This window comes from Sciurus carolinensis, chromosome 5 (genome assembly GCF_902686445.1).
Source record: "Sciurus carolinensis chromosome 5, mSciCar1.2, whole genome shotgun sequence".
NCBI lineage: Eukaryota > Metazoa > Chordata > Mammalia > Rodentia > Sciuridae > Sciurus > Sciurus carolinensis.
The window spans coordinates 168,317,447-168,336,248 of NC_062217.1; the positions used below are offsets into that span (position 1 = coordinate 168,317,447).

At 41.0% G+C, this 18,802-nt stretch overlaps 1 protein-coding gene across 2 annotated transcripts; it reads left to right on the forward strand.

The window, feature by feature from the left end:
* The first annotated feature begins 9,645 nt into the window (after positions 1 to 9,645).
* On the forward strand, positions 9,646 to 18,599 carry Pstk (phosphoseryl-tRNA kinase). Of its 2 annotated transcripts, none has more exons than XR_007108835.1 (6): positions 9,646 to 10,268; positions 12,680 to 12,971; positions 13,212 to 13,410; positions 15,011 to 15,157; positions 15,595 to 15,688; positions 18,381 to 18,418. XR_007108835.1 is itself a non-coding variant. In XM_047553895.1 (6 exons), the coding sequence occupies exons 1-6, from the start codon at positions 10,053 to 10,055 to the stop codon at positions 18,575 to 18,577; spliced, it is 1,074 nt and encodes a 357-aa protein (XP_047409851.1). In that variant the 5' UTR covers positions 9,650 to 10,052; the 3' UTR covers positions 18,578 to 18,599. The 2 variants fall into 2 exon arrangements, 1 of the variants encoding a protein (XP_047409851.1); XM_047553895.1 differs by having other exon boundaries at positions 9,650 to 10,268; positions 15,011 to 15,086; positions 18,381 to 18,599.
* Positions 18,600 to 18,802: the final 203 nt, after the last annotated feature.

The following is an 18,802-nucleotide window of genomic DNA, read 5'->3' on the forward strand; positions in this document are numbered from 1 at the left end:
AACCAGGGATTAGGAATTAAGATCATGCACAAAAGTTTCCTAAAAATTCCTGGATGGCTGCAGATGTTGAGGAAAATATGTGATATTTTAGAAACTTGTGGGGAGGAGTAGGATGGTATTTTTATGTAAAGCCTTGACCCAGTGTTTAAAAATATAATTGTATTTAGATCTTGTTATTGCTCCAGTACATAGGAATTGTGTAAAGTGTTAAAGCAGCTGTATCTGTTTAAATTGTGTGTGTTGAAGATTAGTTATTTTTCCTAAATGAAATAACTTTCTTCTCTCCACCAAATTCTTTTCTGAAGTTACTGGCATTTGGGTCAAGGTTTTATTAAAAGCTACATTTTATAACACTGGCACAAAAAAAGTAGTTTTAAGCTTGTTTGCACAGTTCTTTTTTTCCATTGGAAATGGAATTCATTGCCTTAGGTCTTTTTAAATAGTATTTATCGTTGGGGCTGGCTCTATGCTTAAAAACCAGTTTATTTATAACCTGTTGTAAGTGCTATATTCTGTTTGCAGTTAGGAAATGCAGAATTTTAAGTGATCTCCTAGCTTGTGAGCAAACTGAGATGCACTATCCCTTTTCTATAAAAATTGAGTTAAATGTGTCAATAAATCAACTCAGCAGAGTGGGTTTAATATTACCCTTTCCTATGGACTTTATCTAATTCTTTTGGTTGTTATTGTGATAAATGAAAGTCAAGGTAAATTTGAAATATTAAGATTTCTGATTTTTTTATTGTAAACAAATGGGATACATGTTGTTTCTCTGTACATGGCGTAAAGGCGTACCACTTGTGTAATCATAAATTTACATAGGGTAATGTTGTTTGATTCATTCTGTTGTTTTTTTCCCTTCCCCCCATCCCTCTCACCCCTCTTTTCCCTCTATACAGTCCTTCCTTCCTCCATTCTTGCCCCCCTCCCTAACCCTAACTCTAACCCTAACACTAACTCCTCCCACCCCCCATTATGTGTCATCATCCACTTATTAGCGATATCATTCATCCTTTGGTTTTTTGAGATTGGCTTATCTCACTTAGCATGATATTCTCCAATTTCATCCATTTGCCTGCAAATGCCATAATTTTATCATTCTTTTTGGCTGAGTAATATTCCATTATATATATATACTACAGTTTCTTTATCCATTCATCAATTGAAGGACATCTAGGTTGGTTCCACAATCTGGCTATTGTGAACTGAGCAGCTATGAACATTGATGTGGCTGTATCTCTGTAATATGCTGATTTCAAGTCCTTTGGGTATAGGCCAAGGAGTGGGATAGCTGGGTCAAATGGTGGTTCCATTCCAAGTTTTCTAAGGAGTCTCCACACTGCTTTCCAGAGTGGCTGCACTAATTTACAGCCCCACCAGCAATATATGCGTGTACCTTTTTCCACACATCCTCGCCAACACCTGTTGTTGCTTGTATTCTTGATAACCGCCATTTTAATTGGGGTGAGGTGGAATCTTAGGGTGGTTTTGATTTGCATTTCTCTTATTACTAGAGATGTTGAACATTTTTCCATATGTTTGTGGATTGCTTGTAGATCTTCTTCTGTGAAGTGTCTATTCATTTCCTTAGCCCATTTGTCAATTGGGTTATTTGCATTCTTGGTGTTGAGTTTTTTGAGTTCTTTATAGATTCTGGAGATCAGTGCTCTATCTGAAGTATGAGTGACAAAGATTTTCTCCCACTCTGTAGGCTCTTTCTTCGCATTGCTGATAGTTTCCTTTGCTGAGAGAAAGCTTTTTAGTTTGAATCTATCCCAGTTATTGATTCTTGCTTTTATTTCTTGTGCCATGGGAGTCCTGTTGAGGAAGTCTGGTCCTAAGCCGACATGTTGAAGATATGGACCTACTTTTTCTTCTATAATCTGCAGGGTCTCTGGTCTGATTCCGAGGTCCTTGATCCATTTTGAGTTTAGTTTCATGCATGGTGAGAGATATGGGTTTAGTTTCTTTCTGTTGCATATGGATTTCCAATTCTCCCAGCACCATTTGTTGAAGAGGCTATCTTTTCTCCATTGCATATTTTTGGCCCCTTTGTCTAGTATGAGAAAATTGTATTTATTTGGGTTCGTGTCTGTGTCCTCTATTCTGTACCATTGATCTACCTTTCTATTTTGGTACCAATACCATGCCGTTTTTGTTACTATTGCTTTGTAGTAGAGTTGAAGATCTGGTATTGCGATACCCCCTGCTTCACTCTTCCTAGGATTGCTTTAGCTATTCTGGGTTTCTTATTCTTCCAGATGAATTTCATAATTTCTTGCTCTATTTCTGTAAGGTACGTCATTGGGATTTTAATTGGAATTGCATTGAATCTGTATAGCACTTTTGGTAGTATGGCCATTTTGACAATATTAATTCTGCCTACCCAAGAACATGGGAGATCTTTCCATCTTCTAAGGTTTTCTTGAATTTCTTTCTTTAGTGTTCTGTAGTTCTCATTGTAGAGGTCTTTCACCTCTTTTGTGAGATTGATTCCCAAGTATTTTATTTTTTTCAATGCTATTGTGAATGGGGTAGTTTTCCTAATTTCTCTTTCTGAAGATTCATCACTTATGTATAAAAATGCATTAGATTTATGTGCATTGATCTTATATCCCGCTACTTTACTGAATTCACTTATGAGTTCTAAAAGTTTTCTGGTGGAATTTCCTGGTTCCTCTAAGTATATAATCATATCATCTGCAAATAGGGATAGTTTGAGTTATTCTTTTCCTATACGTATCCCTTTAATTTCTTTGGTCTGTCTAATTGCTCTGGCTAGAGTTTCAAGGACGATATTGAATAGAAGTGGTGAAAGAGGGCATCCCTGCCTTGTTCCAGTTTTTAGGGGGAATGCTTTCAGTTTTTCACCATTTAGAATGATATTAGCCATGGGCTTAGCATAGATGGCCTTTACAATGTTAAGGAATGTTCCCACTATCCCTATTTTTTCTAGTGTTTTGAGCATGAAGGGGTGCTGTATTTTATCAAATGCTTTTTCTGCATCTATTGAAATAATCATGTGATTCTGGACTTTAAGTCTATTGATATGGTGAATGACATTTATTGATTTCCTGATGTTGAACCAACCTTGCATCCCTGGGATGAAACCCACTTGATCATGGTGCACTATCTTTTTAATATGTTTTTGTATGTGATTTGCTAAAATTTTGTTGAGAATTTTTGCGTCGATGTTCATTAAGGATATTGGTCTGAAATTTTCTTTCTTCGATGTGTCTCTGTCTGGTTTAGGTATCAGGGTAATATTGGCTTCATAGAATGAGTTTGGGAGTGTTCCCTCCTCTTCTATTTTATGGAATACTTTGAGAAGTATTGGAATGAGCTCTTCTTTAAAGGTTTTGTAGAACTCGGCTGAGAACCCATCTGGTCCTGGACTTTTCTTTGTTGGTAGGCTTTTGATGACTTCTTCTATTTCATTACTTGAAATTGATCTATTTAAATTGTGTATGTCCTCCTCGTTCAGTTTAGGCAATTCATATGTCTCTAGAAACCTGTTGATGTCTTCGAAATTTTCTATTTTGTTGGCGTATAAATTTTCAAAATAGCTCCTAATTAAGTTTTGTATTTCAATTGTGTCTGTTGTGATATTTCCTTGTTCATTCCGAATTTTAGTGATTTGGGTTTTCTCTCATCTTCTCTTTGTTAATGTGGCTAAAGGTTTATCAATTTTGTTTATTTTTTCGAAGAACCAACTATTTATTTTGTCGATTTTTTGTATTGTTTCTTTTGTTTCAATTTCGTTGATTTCAGCTCTGAGGTTAACTATTTCCTGTCTTCTACTACTTTTGGTGTTGGTCTGTTCTTTTTCTAGGGCTTTGAGCTGTAGTTTTAGGTCGTTTATTTGTTGAGTTTTACTTCCTTTATTGAATGCGCTCCATGAAATAAATTTTCCTCTAAGTACTGCTTTCATAGAGATTTTGGTATGATGTTTCTTTGTTTTCATTTACCTCTAAGAAATTTTAAATTTCCTTCCTAATATCTTCATCATATAATAGCATATTCTTTAATCTCCAGGTGCTGGAGTAGTTTCTGTTTTTTACTCTTTCATTTATTTCTAACTTCAATGCATTATGATCTGATAGAATACAAGGTAGTGTCTCTATCTTCTTGTATTTGCTAACATTGGCTTTGTGGCATAATATATGGTCTATTTTAGAGAAGGATTCATGTGCTGCTGAGAAGAAAGTGTATTCGCTCTTGGTTGGATGGTATGTTCTATAAATGTCTGTTAAGTCTAAATTATTGATTGTGTTATTGAGATCTATGATTTCTTTGTTCAATTTTTGTTTGGAAGATCTGTCCAGTGGTGAGAGAGGCATGTTAAAATCGCCTAGTATTATTGTGTTGTGGTCTTTTTGGTTTCTGAAATTGAGAAGGATTTGTTTGACTAACTTTGTCTTGAAGTCCACATTATCTGAAATGACAATGGATACTCCAGCTTTTTTGCTGACTCCATGTGCATGGTATGTTTTTCCCCATCCTTTCACCTTTAGTCTATGGGTATCTTTTTCTATGAGGTAAGTCTCTTGCAGGCAACATATTGTTGGATCTTTCTTTTTAATCCAATCTGCCAGTCTATGTCTTTTGATTGATGAATTCAGGCCATTAACATTCAGGGTTATTATTGAGGTATGATTTATATTCCTGGTCATTTGATTCATTTATTTTATTTTATTTATTTATTTTTTTGACATGACTTGGTTCCTCCTTTATTTGACAATTCCTTTAGGATAATTCCTCCCTTTGCTGATTTGCTTCTTTGTTTTTCATCTCTTCCTCATGGAATATTTTGCTGAGAATGTTCTGTAATGCTGGCTTTCTTTTTGTAAATTCTTTTAGCTTTTGTTTATCATAAAAGGATTTTATTTCATCGTCAAATTTGAAGGTAAGTTTTGCTGGGTATAAGATTCTTGGTTGGCATCCATTTTCTTTCAGAGCTTGAAAAATGTTGTTCCAGGCCCTTCTAACTTTTAGGGTCTGGATTGAAAAATCTGCTGATATCTGTATTGGTTTCCCCCTGAATGTAATTTGGTTCTTTTCTCTCACAGCCTTTAAAATTCTGTCTTTATTTTGTATGTTAGGTATTTTCATTATAATGTGCCTTGGTGTGGGTCTGTTGTAATTTTGTGTATTTGGAGTCCTATAAGCCTCTTGAACTTGATTTTCCATTTCATTCTTCAGATTTGGGAAATTTTCTGATATTTCATTGAATAGATTGTTCATTCCTTTGGTTTGTTTCTCTAAGCCTTCCTCAATCCCAATAATTCTTAAATTTGGCCTTTTCATGATATCCCATAGTTCTTGGAGATTCTGTTCATGATTTCTTACCATCTTCTCTGTTCAACTTTGTTTTCAAGGTTAAATATTTTGTCTTCAATATCTGAGGTTCTGTCTTCCAGGTGTTCTATCCTATTGGTTATGCTTTCTATGGAGTTCTTAATTTGGTTTATTGTTTCCTTCATTTCAAGGATTTCTGTTTGGTTTTTTTCAATATCTCTAACTCTTTATTGAAATGATCTTTTGCTTCCTGTATTTGCTCTTTTAACTGTTGATTGGTGCGATCATTCAATGCCTGCATTTGCTCTTTCATCTCATCATTCAATGCCTGCATTTGCTCTTTCATCTCATCTTTTGCTTCCCTGATCATTTTAATTATGTACATTCTGAACTCCCTTTCTGTCATTTCTTCTGCCATGCTGTCATTGGATTTTATTGATGTAACATCTAGATTTGTTTGGGGCATTTTCTTCCCTTGTTTTCTCACATTGTTCAGGTATCAGTGGACCGCTGAGATATTGCAGATTTCCTCTATTGACTTATAATGTCCCTGAAGATTTATAGTATATCCCCTCTTATCCTTCAGTAGCCTGAAGTCTTGTAGGAAGTTGATAATGCGGTGCTCCACAAGGAAGCTGCCTCTCTAGGGGTGGTGGCCTTCAGGTGGGGTATACTCCCTGCTAGTGGGCAGAGGTGCCTCCACTTGTTGACCAATAGTCATCCGAAGGGGAACTAGGCTGTGGGCTGAGGCAAGGCCTGTTTGGGCCTGTGTCTCTGGTTTTACCATCCTGGTGGGAAAATCTCACCCGGCAGGGAAGACTCACCGGTGGGGAGGTCTCGCTGGTCAGTTCCCCTCCTAGAGGTTCCCCTCAATCTACAACTACTGCCTGGGCTGGGCTGCCTTCCTCTGCAATGTTCCCAGGGGCCCGGACCTACCTCCTGGGCCTGGGAGCCTCACCCTTCGCAGATGAGTCTCCTTAGGCTGCCCCTCCTCAGAGAATCTGCCCGCAGTGGGGAACCTTCGCTCCGCCCCTAAGCGTGTCTCTGTGCGGCTCTTCCACCAAGAAGCCGCCTAGGTCCTGGGACCCTGCTCTGCACCTAATCGCCTGGCTCTGCGGCCCCTCCTCTGAGCAGCCACCTGGAGCCCCATACAGTCGCTCCGAGTCCCAGTGACCCGCCGCATGCCTCTTCCTCCGGATAGCCGCCCAGTGTTCCGGTGCGGTCACTAGGGGTCCAAGCAATTCACTGAGCACCTCCTCCTCCTGCCAACCCCCTGTAGCCCTGGGCAGTCACTCCAAGTCCAAGTGACCGCCCCGTACCTCTTCCTCCTCCGGGTAGCCCCCTGAGTGTTCAGGAGCGGTTGCTCTGAGTCCAAGCGACCCGCCGCATGCCTCCTCCTCCTCTTCCTCCGGGCAGCCCCCCCCCATCAGGAGCGCTCGCTCTGAGTCCAAACACCTCACCGCGCAGCTCCTCCTCTGGGCAGCCCCCGAGCCCTGGTGGTTGCTCCGAGTCCAAGCGCTGTGCTGAGTGGCCACCTCTACGATGCTCCCAGTTGTCCGAGTTCACTGCTCCAGCGGGGGGAGAGGCATCTCGCCAGGCAACTCTACTTCACAAAGTTTCCTGCGTTCTGGGTCTACTGCCCCATCCGGGACGCCTCCACAACGAGAGAGACTCTCCTGGTGGCTTTGAGTTGGTCCCAGGTCTCTCAATATCTCCTCTTTTGAATCCTGAGTCCTGGAGCAACATGAAATGCAGCCGCCCTCTAGTCCGCCATCTTGAAACCTCCAAGATTTCTGATTTATTGAGCTTGAATTATGCCACCATGCTATGTAAAAGTGAAGGTGGCACCCTGGTGAAACTTAATGAGAAGTAGTTTCTCAGTTGTAATAATTTTTATTTCTCTTTCTTGTGATCTCCTTCCCTGTTGTCTTGAACCATAGCAAAAGGATACTGCATCTCTCATTACTGTAGTGATGAGGTAATTGAAGTTATATAAATACATCTCAGTCTCTGTTTCTTGGAAAGGTATCTGTTAAGTCCTGCTAGGTGATTGACAAGACTAAGTAGGGAGAATAAAGGTAAATGTGCTTCATGTTTTGCACACAAATGCAGAATTTGTATAACCACATGACTTCATAGTTGTGATTTCAAAAAAGGAATTTCTCCTTTAATTTTTCTTGCAGTTAATGTAAGAATACTCTAAATCTCTAAGCTTCTGAAGTGTTAGAGGTAGAGATGGTCTAGTAAAGATGTAATAGTAATGTTTATCCATTTAGCATGTGTTTATTTTTCCTTATGTACTCAAGGTGATTTATCTGTTCAGCTCAGTGATATTACAGCTAAAATACATTCATTAGCAAAAGGAGAAGCAGTCTCCACCTAACAAAGGAATCAGAAATGTTTCTTGTTTTTATTGAGTTGAATGTTTGACTCTTAACACTTTTCTACATATAAAACATAAGTTCCTTAAAGATTCTTCATAATTGTATTATAGAAGAATTTAGTATGTCATAAGTACTTAATTTGACATTCAACTGTAGTAGTCGTATGTTGTTTAATTTCCTTATGAGCACCATGATGGAAGCACTCAAATGAATTTGAGAAAAATTGAAAGAAATTAGATTATTGGGTTTTGTTAAAATGTTAATGTGTCTTGCTAAAATTTCTGTTAATTTATATCCATCCAATTGTATAAAGCAAATTTAGAGGAAAAAAAAAAAAGAAAACAAACACCCCAATTTTAAAATGGGCAGGAAGATCTGAACAGACTCTTCAACTAGGAAAATACACAGAAGGCAAATGAGTATAGGAGAAGGTGCCCACCATCCTATGTCATCAAGGAAATGAAAATTAATAGGGTAATGAGATATCACTACATGCTTCCTCGAATGGCAAAAATATAAAGCACTGACAACACTGAATGCTGGTGAGCATGTAGAACACAGGAAGTTCCACTCATGGCTGGTGGAAATGCAAAGCAGCACAGCCACTTTGGAAGACAGTTTGCAAAACTAAACATACTCTTACCAGATAGCCCAGCAATCATGCTTCTGGCATTTACCCAAATGAATTGAAAATCTGTGTTTACACAAAAACCTGCACATGGGTGTTTATAGTAGGATTATTCATAACTGCTAAAACTTGGAAGCAACGGAGATGTCCATCAGCAGGTAAATGGAAAAATAAACTGTGAGACATTGGGATACTGTTTAGTGCCAAAGAGAAACGAGTTGTCAAGTCACAGAAAGACATGGGGAACCTTTAAATGCATATTACTAAGGTAAATAAAAATCTAAAGAGATTTTATGATTCTAAACTAAGTGGTGCCAGGTGTTCAAGGAGAGGGAGGAATGAATAGAGCGCAGAGGATTTGGGGGGCTGTAAAACTGTTCCACAGGACACTATAATGGTAACTGCATGTCATTGTATAGTCTCAAAACCTACAGAATGTACAACTCCAAGTGTGACCCCTACTGTAAACTATGGAATTTTGGATGACAATGCTGTATCAGTGTAGGTTCATCACTTGGAGGAAATGAATTACTCTAGTGAGTGCTGTGGCTAGTGGGGGAGCCTGTGGGGGGTGGAAAGGGGTACATGAGAACTCTGTAAAAAGTCTAATTATCTTAAAAGATAACCAAAAGTAACTATGCGCGTGGAGAATGAAGGATAAAAGTGAAAGGTAAATTAAGAGAGGGACCTTGTATTGGACCAATAATGATAAAATGCCGCGAAATGCCAGGCGCGGTGGTGGCATATGCCTGTAACCCCAGCGACTGGGGAGGCAGAGGCAGGATTCCAAGTTCCAGGTCAACCTCAGCAACTTAGCAAGACCCTGTCTCAAATTAAAAAATAGAAATCGGAGATGTATCTGTGATAAAGCATCCCTGGGTTCACTAGTACAAAAAAAAAAAAAAAAAAAAAAAAAAAAAAAAAAAAAAGTCATGCCATGGGGAGTAACTGCAATACTGTTCATTTGTAATCTGAAAGAAAAGGGGACAATTTATTGCATGTGCTCTAAAAGCCTATCAGGTTTAGCATCAGGTAACTGGTTGTATTTCAGTCCTGCAAACACTGATTGTATTCTCGCGTGTTTAGATTTTGAACATCCCCATCATGAGTAAAAAGTAATCACCTCTGAAAAATACGGTGAAAAGGTAGCATCTGAATTTCTTTTGTTCTACGAAGTACTCCCACATTCCCTCTTTTGTCTCTCTCCACGTTCTTGACGCTCATGAGCCCCCTGCGCTCCGCAGCCCAGGTCTAAGGGCTGTCCCGTCAGGTCCGCAGGTCCCCAGCCTGCCGCCCACAGGCGGCGCTCGGTCTCACGTGGCTCTTGCACGTTCAGTTCGGGCGAGGGCAGCGGAGCGCGGTTCGCCCGCTGTTCTTCGGTCTCCAGGGCTTTGCCTTTTAAAGCCTGCTGGAGGAAAAGGCCAAAGGCTCTCTGGGGTTCTTCCTGGGCAGGACACAAGACCGAGGCGCGAATCCTAACGGCTTCGTTTCTAGACGGGAGAGCGATTCTCCCGGCCGGTCCCGGGAGCCCTCGGCGACGTCGCGGACAGCGGAGACGCAGGGCCGCGGCCTCCCGGGCTAGAGCGCGGGCCGCGCGGGCGCCCGGCACCTGGCCCTAAGCCTCGCCTGCGCCTCCGCCGCGGCGCCAGGGGGCGCAGCGGGGCGACGGGAGCGCGGCGCGTGCGCGCTGGGTGGGCCGGGGCCGGGGACTCGGCCGGGTGCCACCGCCCCGCCTGGGCAGCATGAAGCCCGCGGCGGGCGCGCAGGCTCCTGGCGGCGCAGGGCCGCGGGAGCGAGGCCTCTGCGTGCTGTGCGGGCTGCCCGCGGCCGGGAAGTCCACCTTCGCGCGCGCCCTGGGCCGCCGGCTGCGGCAGGAGCGAGGCTGGGCCGTGGGCGTCCTCTCCTACGACGACGTCCTGCCCGACGTCCCCGTGGACCCCGAGGGCGCGCGGCCGCCGGTCAGCACGGGGGGCTGAGGGCGCGAGCGCGGGCACGCGGCTCCGGTGCGCGCGGACGTGCGCCGCGTGGACTGTAGTGAGCGCGGGCTGGTGGGAGGGGACGCCCTGCTCGAGGAGGTGACGCCCTGCCGGGGAGGGGACGCGGAGTCCAGCTCAGTGGCCCGGGAACGAGTGGCCGTGAATACAGAAGGGTTGGAGCACGACCTTTAGAATGATGCACTCTGGAGGTTCCCGAGTCACTGCACGTCCTATGCTGTGGAGCCTTTGGTTTGGTTTCGGTTTGTTTTGAGACGGGTCTGGCTCTATTACCCAGGCTGGCCTCATACTCCTAGGCTCTAACGAGCCTCCTGCCTCTGCCTCCAGAGTAGCTGGAGCTACAGACCTGCACTGCCGTGTCCCACACTGGAATATTATATCAGGGTCAACTTCTGTGGTCACTATGCGGGTTGGAAATTCCTTGTAGTCAGGTGTAATTTTCTTTTTCTGTTTTGGTGCTGCGGGCGTTGAACCTAGGGACGTAAAGCGCCCTAATCCCCTCAGACTTTTTTTTTTTTTTTTTTCTTCTTTTGAGACAGTGTCTCACCAAGTTCCTTAGGGCCTCACTAAATTGCTGAGGCTGGCTTTGAACTTGCCATCCTCCTGCCTCAGCCTCCCCAGTTTCAGTGGGATTACAGGTGAGCGTCCAACCTCATGGGAAGTTTCTCCTCAGGCCAAGGAAAGACTCTCTGAAGAATCCAACATAGCCGGTTTAACACCAGGTCATCTGTGGAGCTTGAACTCTACCACTTGGTATAAAGGGAACTTTATTCCCTTTTTTAAAAAATGATAAATAGCAAGTTTGCTAGAGTCCCTCCCAGATAGAGGCTGTCCAAATGAAGGGGCAGGCCTCTGAGGTTTCATTCCTCTCAGGGAAAATCTGCCTCCACCAGAGTTGGAAGATGATGAATTCCTAGTTGACCAGAGATGACTTAATGGGCTTATATGTAGGAACCAGCTTGTGTGTTCCAAGTATATACTTGTCTTTAATCCTTCCATTTACGGTCAGCACAGTGAGATGTGCCCTGTCGGAGAAGCACACGGAAACAGGCTCCTGGGGGAAGAGTAAGGCCTGTCTGCAGTTGCATATACCCTAGAGCAAATACCCTTTGAAGTATTCTGAAAATTTTAAATTGTTATTTTCGCTGCTGTATGCCCAAATGTAGATGAATTCACATAAATCAAACACGAAGGTAATGTGGTTCTGCTCAACAAGTACGTTTGCAAAGGTACAGTTTGTTTGGCCTGCGGACAAGTTCTTGACCTCTCCAGGAAAGCTTATCTATTTCTTCATTCTTGATCAACAGAGAGGTCAATACAGTTTCAGGGTAGCACAGGATTTGGTTGGATGATGGTATTTCCATTTGGGAGAGAGAAGAAAGTTGTTGGTAAGGAGTGTCGTATTTGCTGGCCTTTCCCTCACATTCCTTGCTGTATGTTTTTCCCACTCTTTGCCTGTAGACAGAGGCTCTGGGGCTCATTTGGTCACCATGATTAGGAAATCTTGTTGTTTAGGAAGTCATTCATGTTTGCTGCTTAGTGGGTTAGCCGATGCACTTGCGGATGGTGTCATCTCAGTGAGGTGGTAAGGCAGGGGCCTGACCTGTCCTGGTGTTCTCCCTCCAGCATTGACTTCAGGGACACATCAGTGCCCCTCACAGCCCTGGACGAACATACAATTGCTTGTATTCTAAACTACTTGTTTTCTTCCCCTCAGTGTGCTCCCTGTCTTTTTCAGCCCCACACCAGCCCAGTCGTTAGCCTGAGGACTTTTTATTCTGACCTGGAGACCTTTCAGCTGACCATCTTGCTGTCCACAGTCTTTCTCAGGGGCACATCAGCATTGTCCATCTTAGCCAACTATTTTAATTTGTCAGGATGTTTTATTTAGCTCCTCCTTTCTAAACGAGAGCTTTTCGTTCCCTCATTTATTTGCTTATTCATTCATTCATTGAATATATGTTTTGGGAAACACCTGATAGGTGCCAGACTCTTGGCTGGTATACAGTGGTCTAGTGATCTAGCAGAGAGAGAGAGATGTGCAAACAGTCAAATACCCAAGTATTTAACCAGAGTGGAGACATAATATATACAGAATGGGGTTTTTCAGTAGGCAAGGGGGAAGCTGAGTTGCCTTCTGCATGATTGAAAAAGGTTTCTCCCAGCACGAGCAGCATTAAGTAAGAGTTTTCCAGTTGGAGGGGGCAGCGTATATGAAGACGGGGAAGCCTGAGGAAGGAGGTGTCTGTAAGGACCTCCAGATGGTTTGGTATTGTAAGCTGACATTTTCATATGAGGCAGGGTGACAGTAGGGCCAGATGACCACCCTCCTGGCCAAAACCTAATGTCAACTGCAATTCTTCCATCTTTTATAGCCATCCCAATGGAAAATGCTTCGACAAGAACTGTTGAAGTACCTGGAATGCTTCCTGACTGCTGTCATTAATGGGTGCCAGATGTCTGCCCCGCCCGACAGGACAGAAGCCATATGGGAAAATTTTATAACTTGCCTAAAGGATCAAGATCTGATATTTTCTTCGGCACTCGACGCCCCATCTCACTATCTCTTAGCAAAAACTGCTGTTTCTAGACCTCTATTTTTGGTTTTAGATGACAACTTCTATTATCAAAGTATGAGATACGAAGTCTTCCAGCTGGCTCGGAAATGTAATTAAAATATTTTTTTCTTACACGTGGAAACAGTTATTCACATATCAATCACTGCTGTCTTCAGTAAGAATTTAATTGGATAGGAGGTTTATATGGATTTAATTTTAAAAGCGAGGTGTTCGGTATTACAGATGGAGTTTTTCCTGCTTCAGCTGGGATAGTTTGTCTATTGTATGTTAACTTCGCATTTTGGAAAGATAGCAGACCAGTAATTTGATGATTTTAAACTGTTTTCAGATTCGTTAGGCTTTTGCCAGCTCTTTTTAGATTGTCCCCTTGAGACCTGCTTGCAGAGGAATGGCCAGAGATCGCAAGCACTGCCTCCTGAGGTCATCTACACAATGGGGAGGAAGGTAGAAAGGCCTAACCCTGAGAAAAATGCCTGGGAACACAACAGCCTCACAATTCAGAGTCCAGCATGTTCTTCGGAGACCAGGTATCCTACTCAAAGCCACCATCTTTCCTTGGGGTCCCCCTGTGCCGGCGACCATGCTTAATAAATGCTTTACCCATGTCCACTTGGCTAATCCTCACAGGCCTTGGAGGACTATTTGTGTGTGAGAGCAGACTTACTGTCATCTGCACTTTGGTCCTAGGTGTTAAGAACCTGGTCACCTGTGTCCATATCCACATGATCACAGGGTACCTGTTGAAGGAGTGATGTGGAGTCTGGTGGTCCTGTGTTGAAGTTGAAAGATCATCTGATGAATTTACCTTTTCCAGGCTTCTATGAAATAAACAATAAGAGTTATTGAGCTCATACTATGTATTGAGCATAGTCTGGACATTTTATATGTATAGTCTCATTCAATCTTTATAACAACTCTTTAAGAGGGGAAACTGTAATCCCTATTTTTTTTTTTAATAGGATGACAGGCCCAGGTAGGTAAAGTGACACACCAGGGTAGTTAAGTGACTAAGCCCCGTGCAGTCTCGCTTCAGAACCTGGACCCTCCAGTGTGAGAAAGATCATCTGGAGGTTGAGACTCAACCTGATGATCTCACGGGCATAACATTTTCAGTTCTCCATGTACTCTGAGTAAAATTCGAACTCCGGACCATCACTTACATGTTTAATAGCCCTGACTCTCCAGTTTCCTTTCTACCACTCCCCCCTTGCTCCTTTTAAACCGGACTGGTCTTTTCTGACCCCTGGGCACAAGAAGTGTGTGGCCTTTGTACTTGGTTCCCCCTGCCCTTCCCACATATCTGTGCTGACTGCCTTGTCCGACTTACTAGGGTGAAGGAGTCACTCTCTTACTATTATCACCTTATTTATTGTCTTCACTTATTATCCATCACTGTCCAAAATTATTTTTGCTTAATTAATCAATGTCTCCATCACATTATCAGGCTTGGAGTGGGTAGGGACTTTTTTATATCTCAAATCAGAACACAGTTCTGCATATAGAGTTGTACAGTATTTTTCATATGAGATACCCAGTAAATATTTGTTAAGTGAATGAATGAATTCTACCTCAATCCTCTTTGGACCCTTGACAGTGAGGAACTTCGCTAATCCTTATCCAGTAAATAAGCAGAAGACAGAAAGTAAAGACAACCTTCTTTCTTCAGAGACTAAAGAGTTCTGATAGCCTACAGTCCAACATTTAATAGGGGAAAACGGCATGACTTTTCATATTGATGAGTCTTAGGAAATTTAAAAAAATTTTTTTTAGATGTTGATAGATCTTTATTTTATTCATTTATTTATATGTGGTACTGAGAATCGAACCCAGTGTCTCACACATACTAGGCAAGCACTCTACCACTGAGCCAGAATCCCAGCCCTAAGGAAATTAATATTTTGTAAATGAGGAAGGTTTGGGCTTATAATTTTTTTTGAGCTATTACATTTGGATTTTGCAAATGGAAGATACTTCCAAATCAGTTGAATTTTTTTCCTTTTGTTAATGATCTCGGGTTGTAGCAGTTTTACCCTTTTAGAATTCACTTCAGTGTTAATAAATACAAGTTCTTTAAAAACAGATGTTCGCTATAAGGATTTATTGTATTTTATCCCACTTTCTCTGTAGCCTGGAGGTGACTGATTTATTGCTTACTGCTTTGGAAAATCCAGTAAAAAATGTTGAGGACAATATGGAACAAAAGGTAAAGTTTTCCGGTATGAATTCAGCGTAAAAGAGAAGGAGAATTTTTCATCAGATCTTCTTGAGCTTTCAGTGAGTAAAATGTAAAGACACTTTGTCAGTGGCTTGGCATCTTGCCAATATCCAGCACCTGGATGTGGTGGTGACCTTAGATGGCCAAAGCTTTGTCTTTGGAATGTTGGAGCCTGCTGACATTATATTAGTGGCTTGAAATGGACAAGGATAGGAACTTTACACCACAAAAAGAAGCTAACACTATGGAGAAGTTTTGGGGATTACTATTTTTCTGGAGGCCAGGTATTAGACACTCACCAGCATAACACTGCCTACCCAGTTTACAAGTGGACATAATTCATTTAGACGCTCTCTTAAAGAAAATAACACACAGAAAAGCCACTTGTACTTTTCATTTAATCCTGTCAAATGAGTCACCTACACTTTAGCCATTTCTTTTATAAACCAAGTAGCTATTCCAAAAACAATAACAATAAATGTTTGTATTTACATAGGAAATGGACAGAATTATTTGTTCAACTAACATTCTTCATAAAACTGATCAGACACTCCGAAGAATTGTCTCTCAGACGATGAAGGAAGCAAAAGGTCTGTCGACTGTTGTGGATTGTAGTGGATTAGTGACTGTTGTGTGCTGTAATTCATGTGATATTGACTGTTGTGGCCATTTCCTTGACACTCAGGCAGTTTATAAGGTTCCAAATTTCACATCATGCTTTCAGTTTAAATTTGCAATTTGGTTACATGTAACTAAAAAATCTTCCCGTGGAAGAATTTTGGTGTTCATGCATTTATCCATTTTTATTGAGTGGCTACTCTTTCCTAGGGGAAAGAGTCAGCAAGAAGCAGAACATTTTAGTGAGAAGACAAAAAAGGAATGATGTGAAATACGTCAGTGCTCTGAAGAAAAAGTAGGCCCAGGCAGTGTTGAGTGATGGGTTTATTTTTAAAAGGATAATCAGGAAGGCTTCTGAGACATGACCTTTAAACCCAGATGTGAGTGATGGGAAGGAACAAGCCAAGCAGAGTTCTGGAGGGTTCTAGGCAGTGGACATATGACGTGCATTAAGTCCAGAGGTAAAGTTGCCTGAAATGTTCTGGGACGAAAGAGGCCATGGAGCGTGGAGTGACATAGAAGGTCAGGGAGAGGTAGGCAAGGGTCAGGTAGGCGTTAAGATTTTCATGGAATTCTGAACAAAATTGATGTAAATCTGAATTTAACTAATAGAAGAAATATGTTGTAATTATAGTTTTATAAAATAACAATTCCTTCAGGTTTTGAATATTTAACTATAATTTTTTTTTAAATACAGCAGCTAGTATTTCTTTAGTTCTCTTTATATGCTAAGTGCCTTACAGTTTCTAATCTTTACATCCTGTAAGGTGGGTGTGCTTTCACAAATGGCAAGTGGATCAAGTAACTTGCCCAAGGCTGAACAGCTACAGAATCCCTGGGAGAGGAGGGATGGGAGTTGGTCGGACTCCTGCCTGCTCTTGTGCTCCCCTGCGTCACCAGCACTTACTAGTACCCTCACAAAAGCTTAGAACATTGGGAAAGGAAAAAACATACTAACCATGTTGTGTTTCTCAAATTTTTTAAAATCCATGATGCTTGATTAGCTCTTACATTGTAAACCAGTATGTGACGTGGTACATAAACTCAGGCATGTGTGGAAACAAGTTTCACAAAACACCCTCACAAGTTTAATGAACTCTGCTATATTTTTATTTCATTTTAGAAAAACAGTGCCTCTCACCACTAATGCAGAATTTATAGTGAAGGTCTAGAACATAAATGGCAGCAATAATTAGAAAAAAATAAAAAGTATTTCCAGGGATTCTCTCTTAACCATTTGCCTTTCTTCTGTTCCTTTTTATGCCTAAATCCCTCTTGACTATTTCCTACCTATTAAAAAATACAGATCTTAGGGGGAGCAAAGGGAGTTGGTACTAGTTTCTAAATCTGTGCCTAAATAAATTGAAAATTTAGTTCCTCTACCACAAAGTGAAAAGCCAACCGATGGGTGAGAGAATATTTGCAAACTTATATTTAATAAGGAACTTGTACATATCCATATATAAAGAACTCACACCACTCAGTAAATAACCCAATAGATGTTTCTCTGAGGAAGGTATATAAATGGTCAATAACTACATGAAAATACACTTGACATCACTTAGTCATCAAGGAAAATACAAATCAAAACCATAAGGAGACACCACTTCAAGCCTAGGTGACGTTGGTGATGTGGAGATACTTGAACCCTCGTGCCCTACTGCTGAGAAAGTCAAATGATGCAGCTGCTCTGGAAAACAGCTTAGCAGTCCCTCAAACATAGTTACCACATGGCCCAGCAATTCGGCTCAACGTATATATTCTCAAGAGAAATGAAAGCAGATGCTCACACCAGAACTTGTATATGAATGTTTATACCAGCATTATTCATAATAGCCAAAAGAAGGAAACAACCCAAATGTCCATCTGCTGATAAATGAATAAACAAAATGTAGTCTCTCCATACAATGGGGTATTATTCAGCTACAGAGGAATGGAGTATTGATACAGAATACAATACGAGAAAACATGCAAAGTGAAATAAACCAGTCATTAACACTTATCATATGATTCTAATCATATGAAATGTCCAGAGCAGGGAACTTTTGAGACAGAGTAGATTAGGGATTGAGAAAGTGGTAGGGAAAGGCAAAGTTAGGAGGGGGATAGCCATAGGGTACAGGGTTTTTAGATTATGAAAATATTCTAAAATCAACTGTGGTGATGATTATATATGAAAAGCCATTGTATTATATGATTTAAGTGGATAAATGTATGGTATATGAATTAAATTTCAATAAAGCTAATGATCAAATTGAACTTCAGATTCTCAGTAATACTGCCTGAATGGGTGGCACCTACTGTACTGAATAGAACAGATAAGAGAACATTTCCACCACTGTAGAAGGGTATATTGGATGACTGTCTAAGGTATTATCTATCAGTTTCCAAAACAAAATTGTCACTTCCTAGTTGTCTTTTTGCCTTTATAAAAACAAAAGTTAGCTGTCAATCCCTTTCAAGTTCATATTTTTCTGCTTACACATTTCATAGCAAGTTATTTGAAATTCTTTGAATTGTTTCATAGGACTCTTCTGTATCACATTAATGTGCACTTATCATGTTTATAGAAGAATCCTTTGTGTGATATAATCAAATTAATTTTCAGATGTGTAGGAAGCCTAGATTTACAGTAATAATTTGAGAATATCTTTTTTATTTTAGATGAACAAGTACTTCCTAACAACTTGAAGCTTCTAGCAGAAGAACTTAATAAGCTCAAAGCAGAATTTTTGGAAGACCTGAGACAAGGAAACAAATATCTATGTTTTCAACAAACCACTGATCTATCAGATGTCACTTCTTTTTTTTGTAACGAGAAAGATAATATTGTACAGAAGTACTTTTCAAAGCAACATTAAAATCTCAGAATTTCCAACTGTTTGATTTTGATAAGCTTTTGCAACAATTAAAAACGATTTTGCATAACTGGGTGTTTCCAGGCCAATAATGTGACCTGCTAAAGACCATTTTTTCAAAGAAAACAAAGTCAATCTATTCTAAAAGATCCATTAGTCATAATAGAAATCACTTCAGTCACTTGTCAGAGGTGACATGGATAATTAAGCATCAGAGGTGACCTTCCT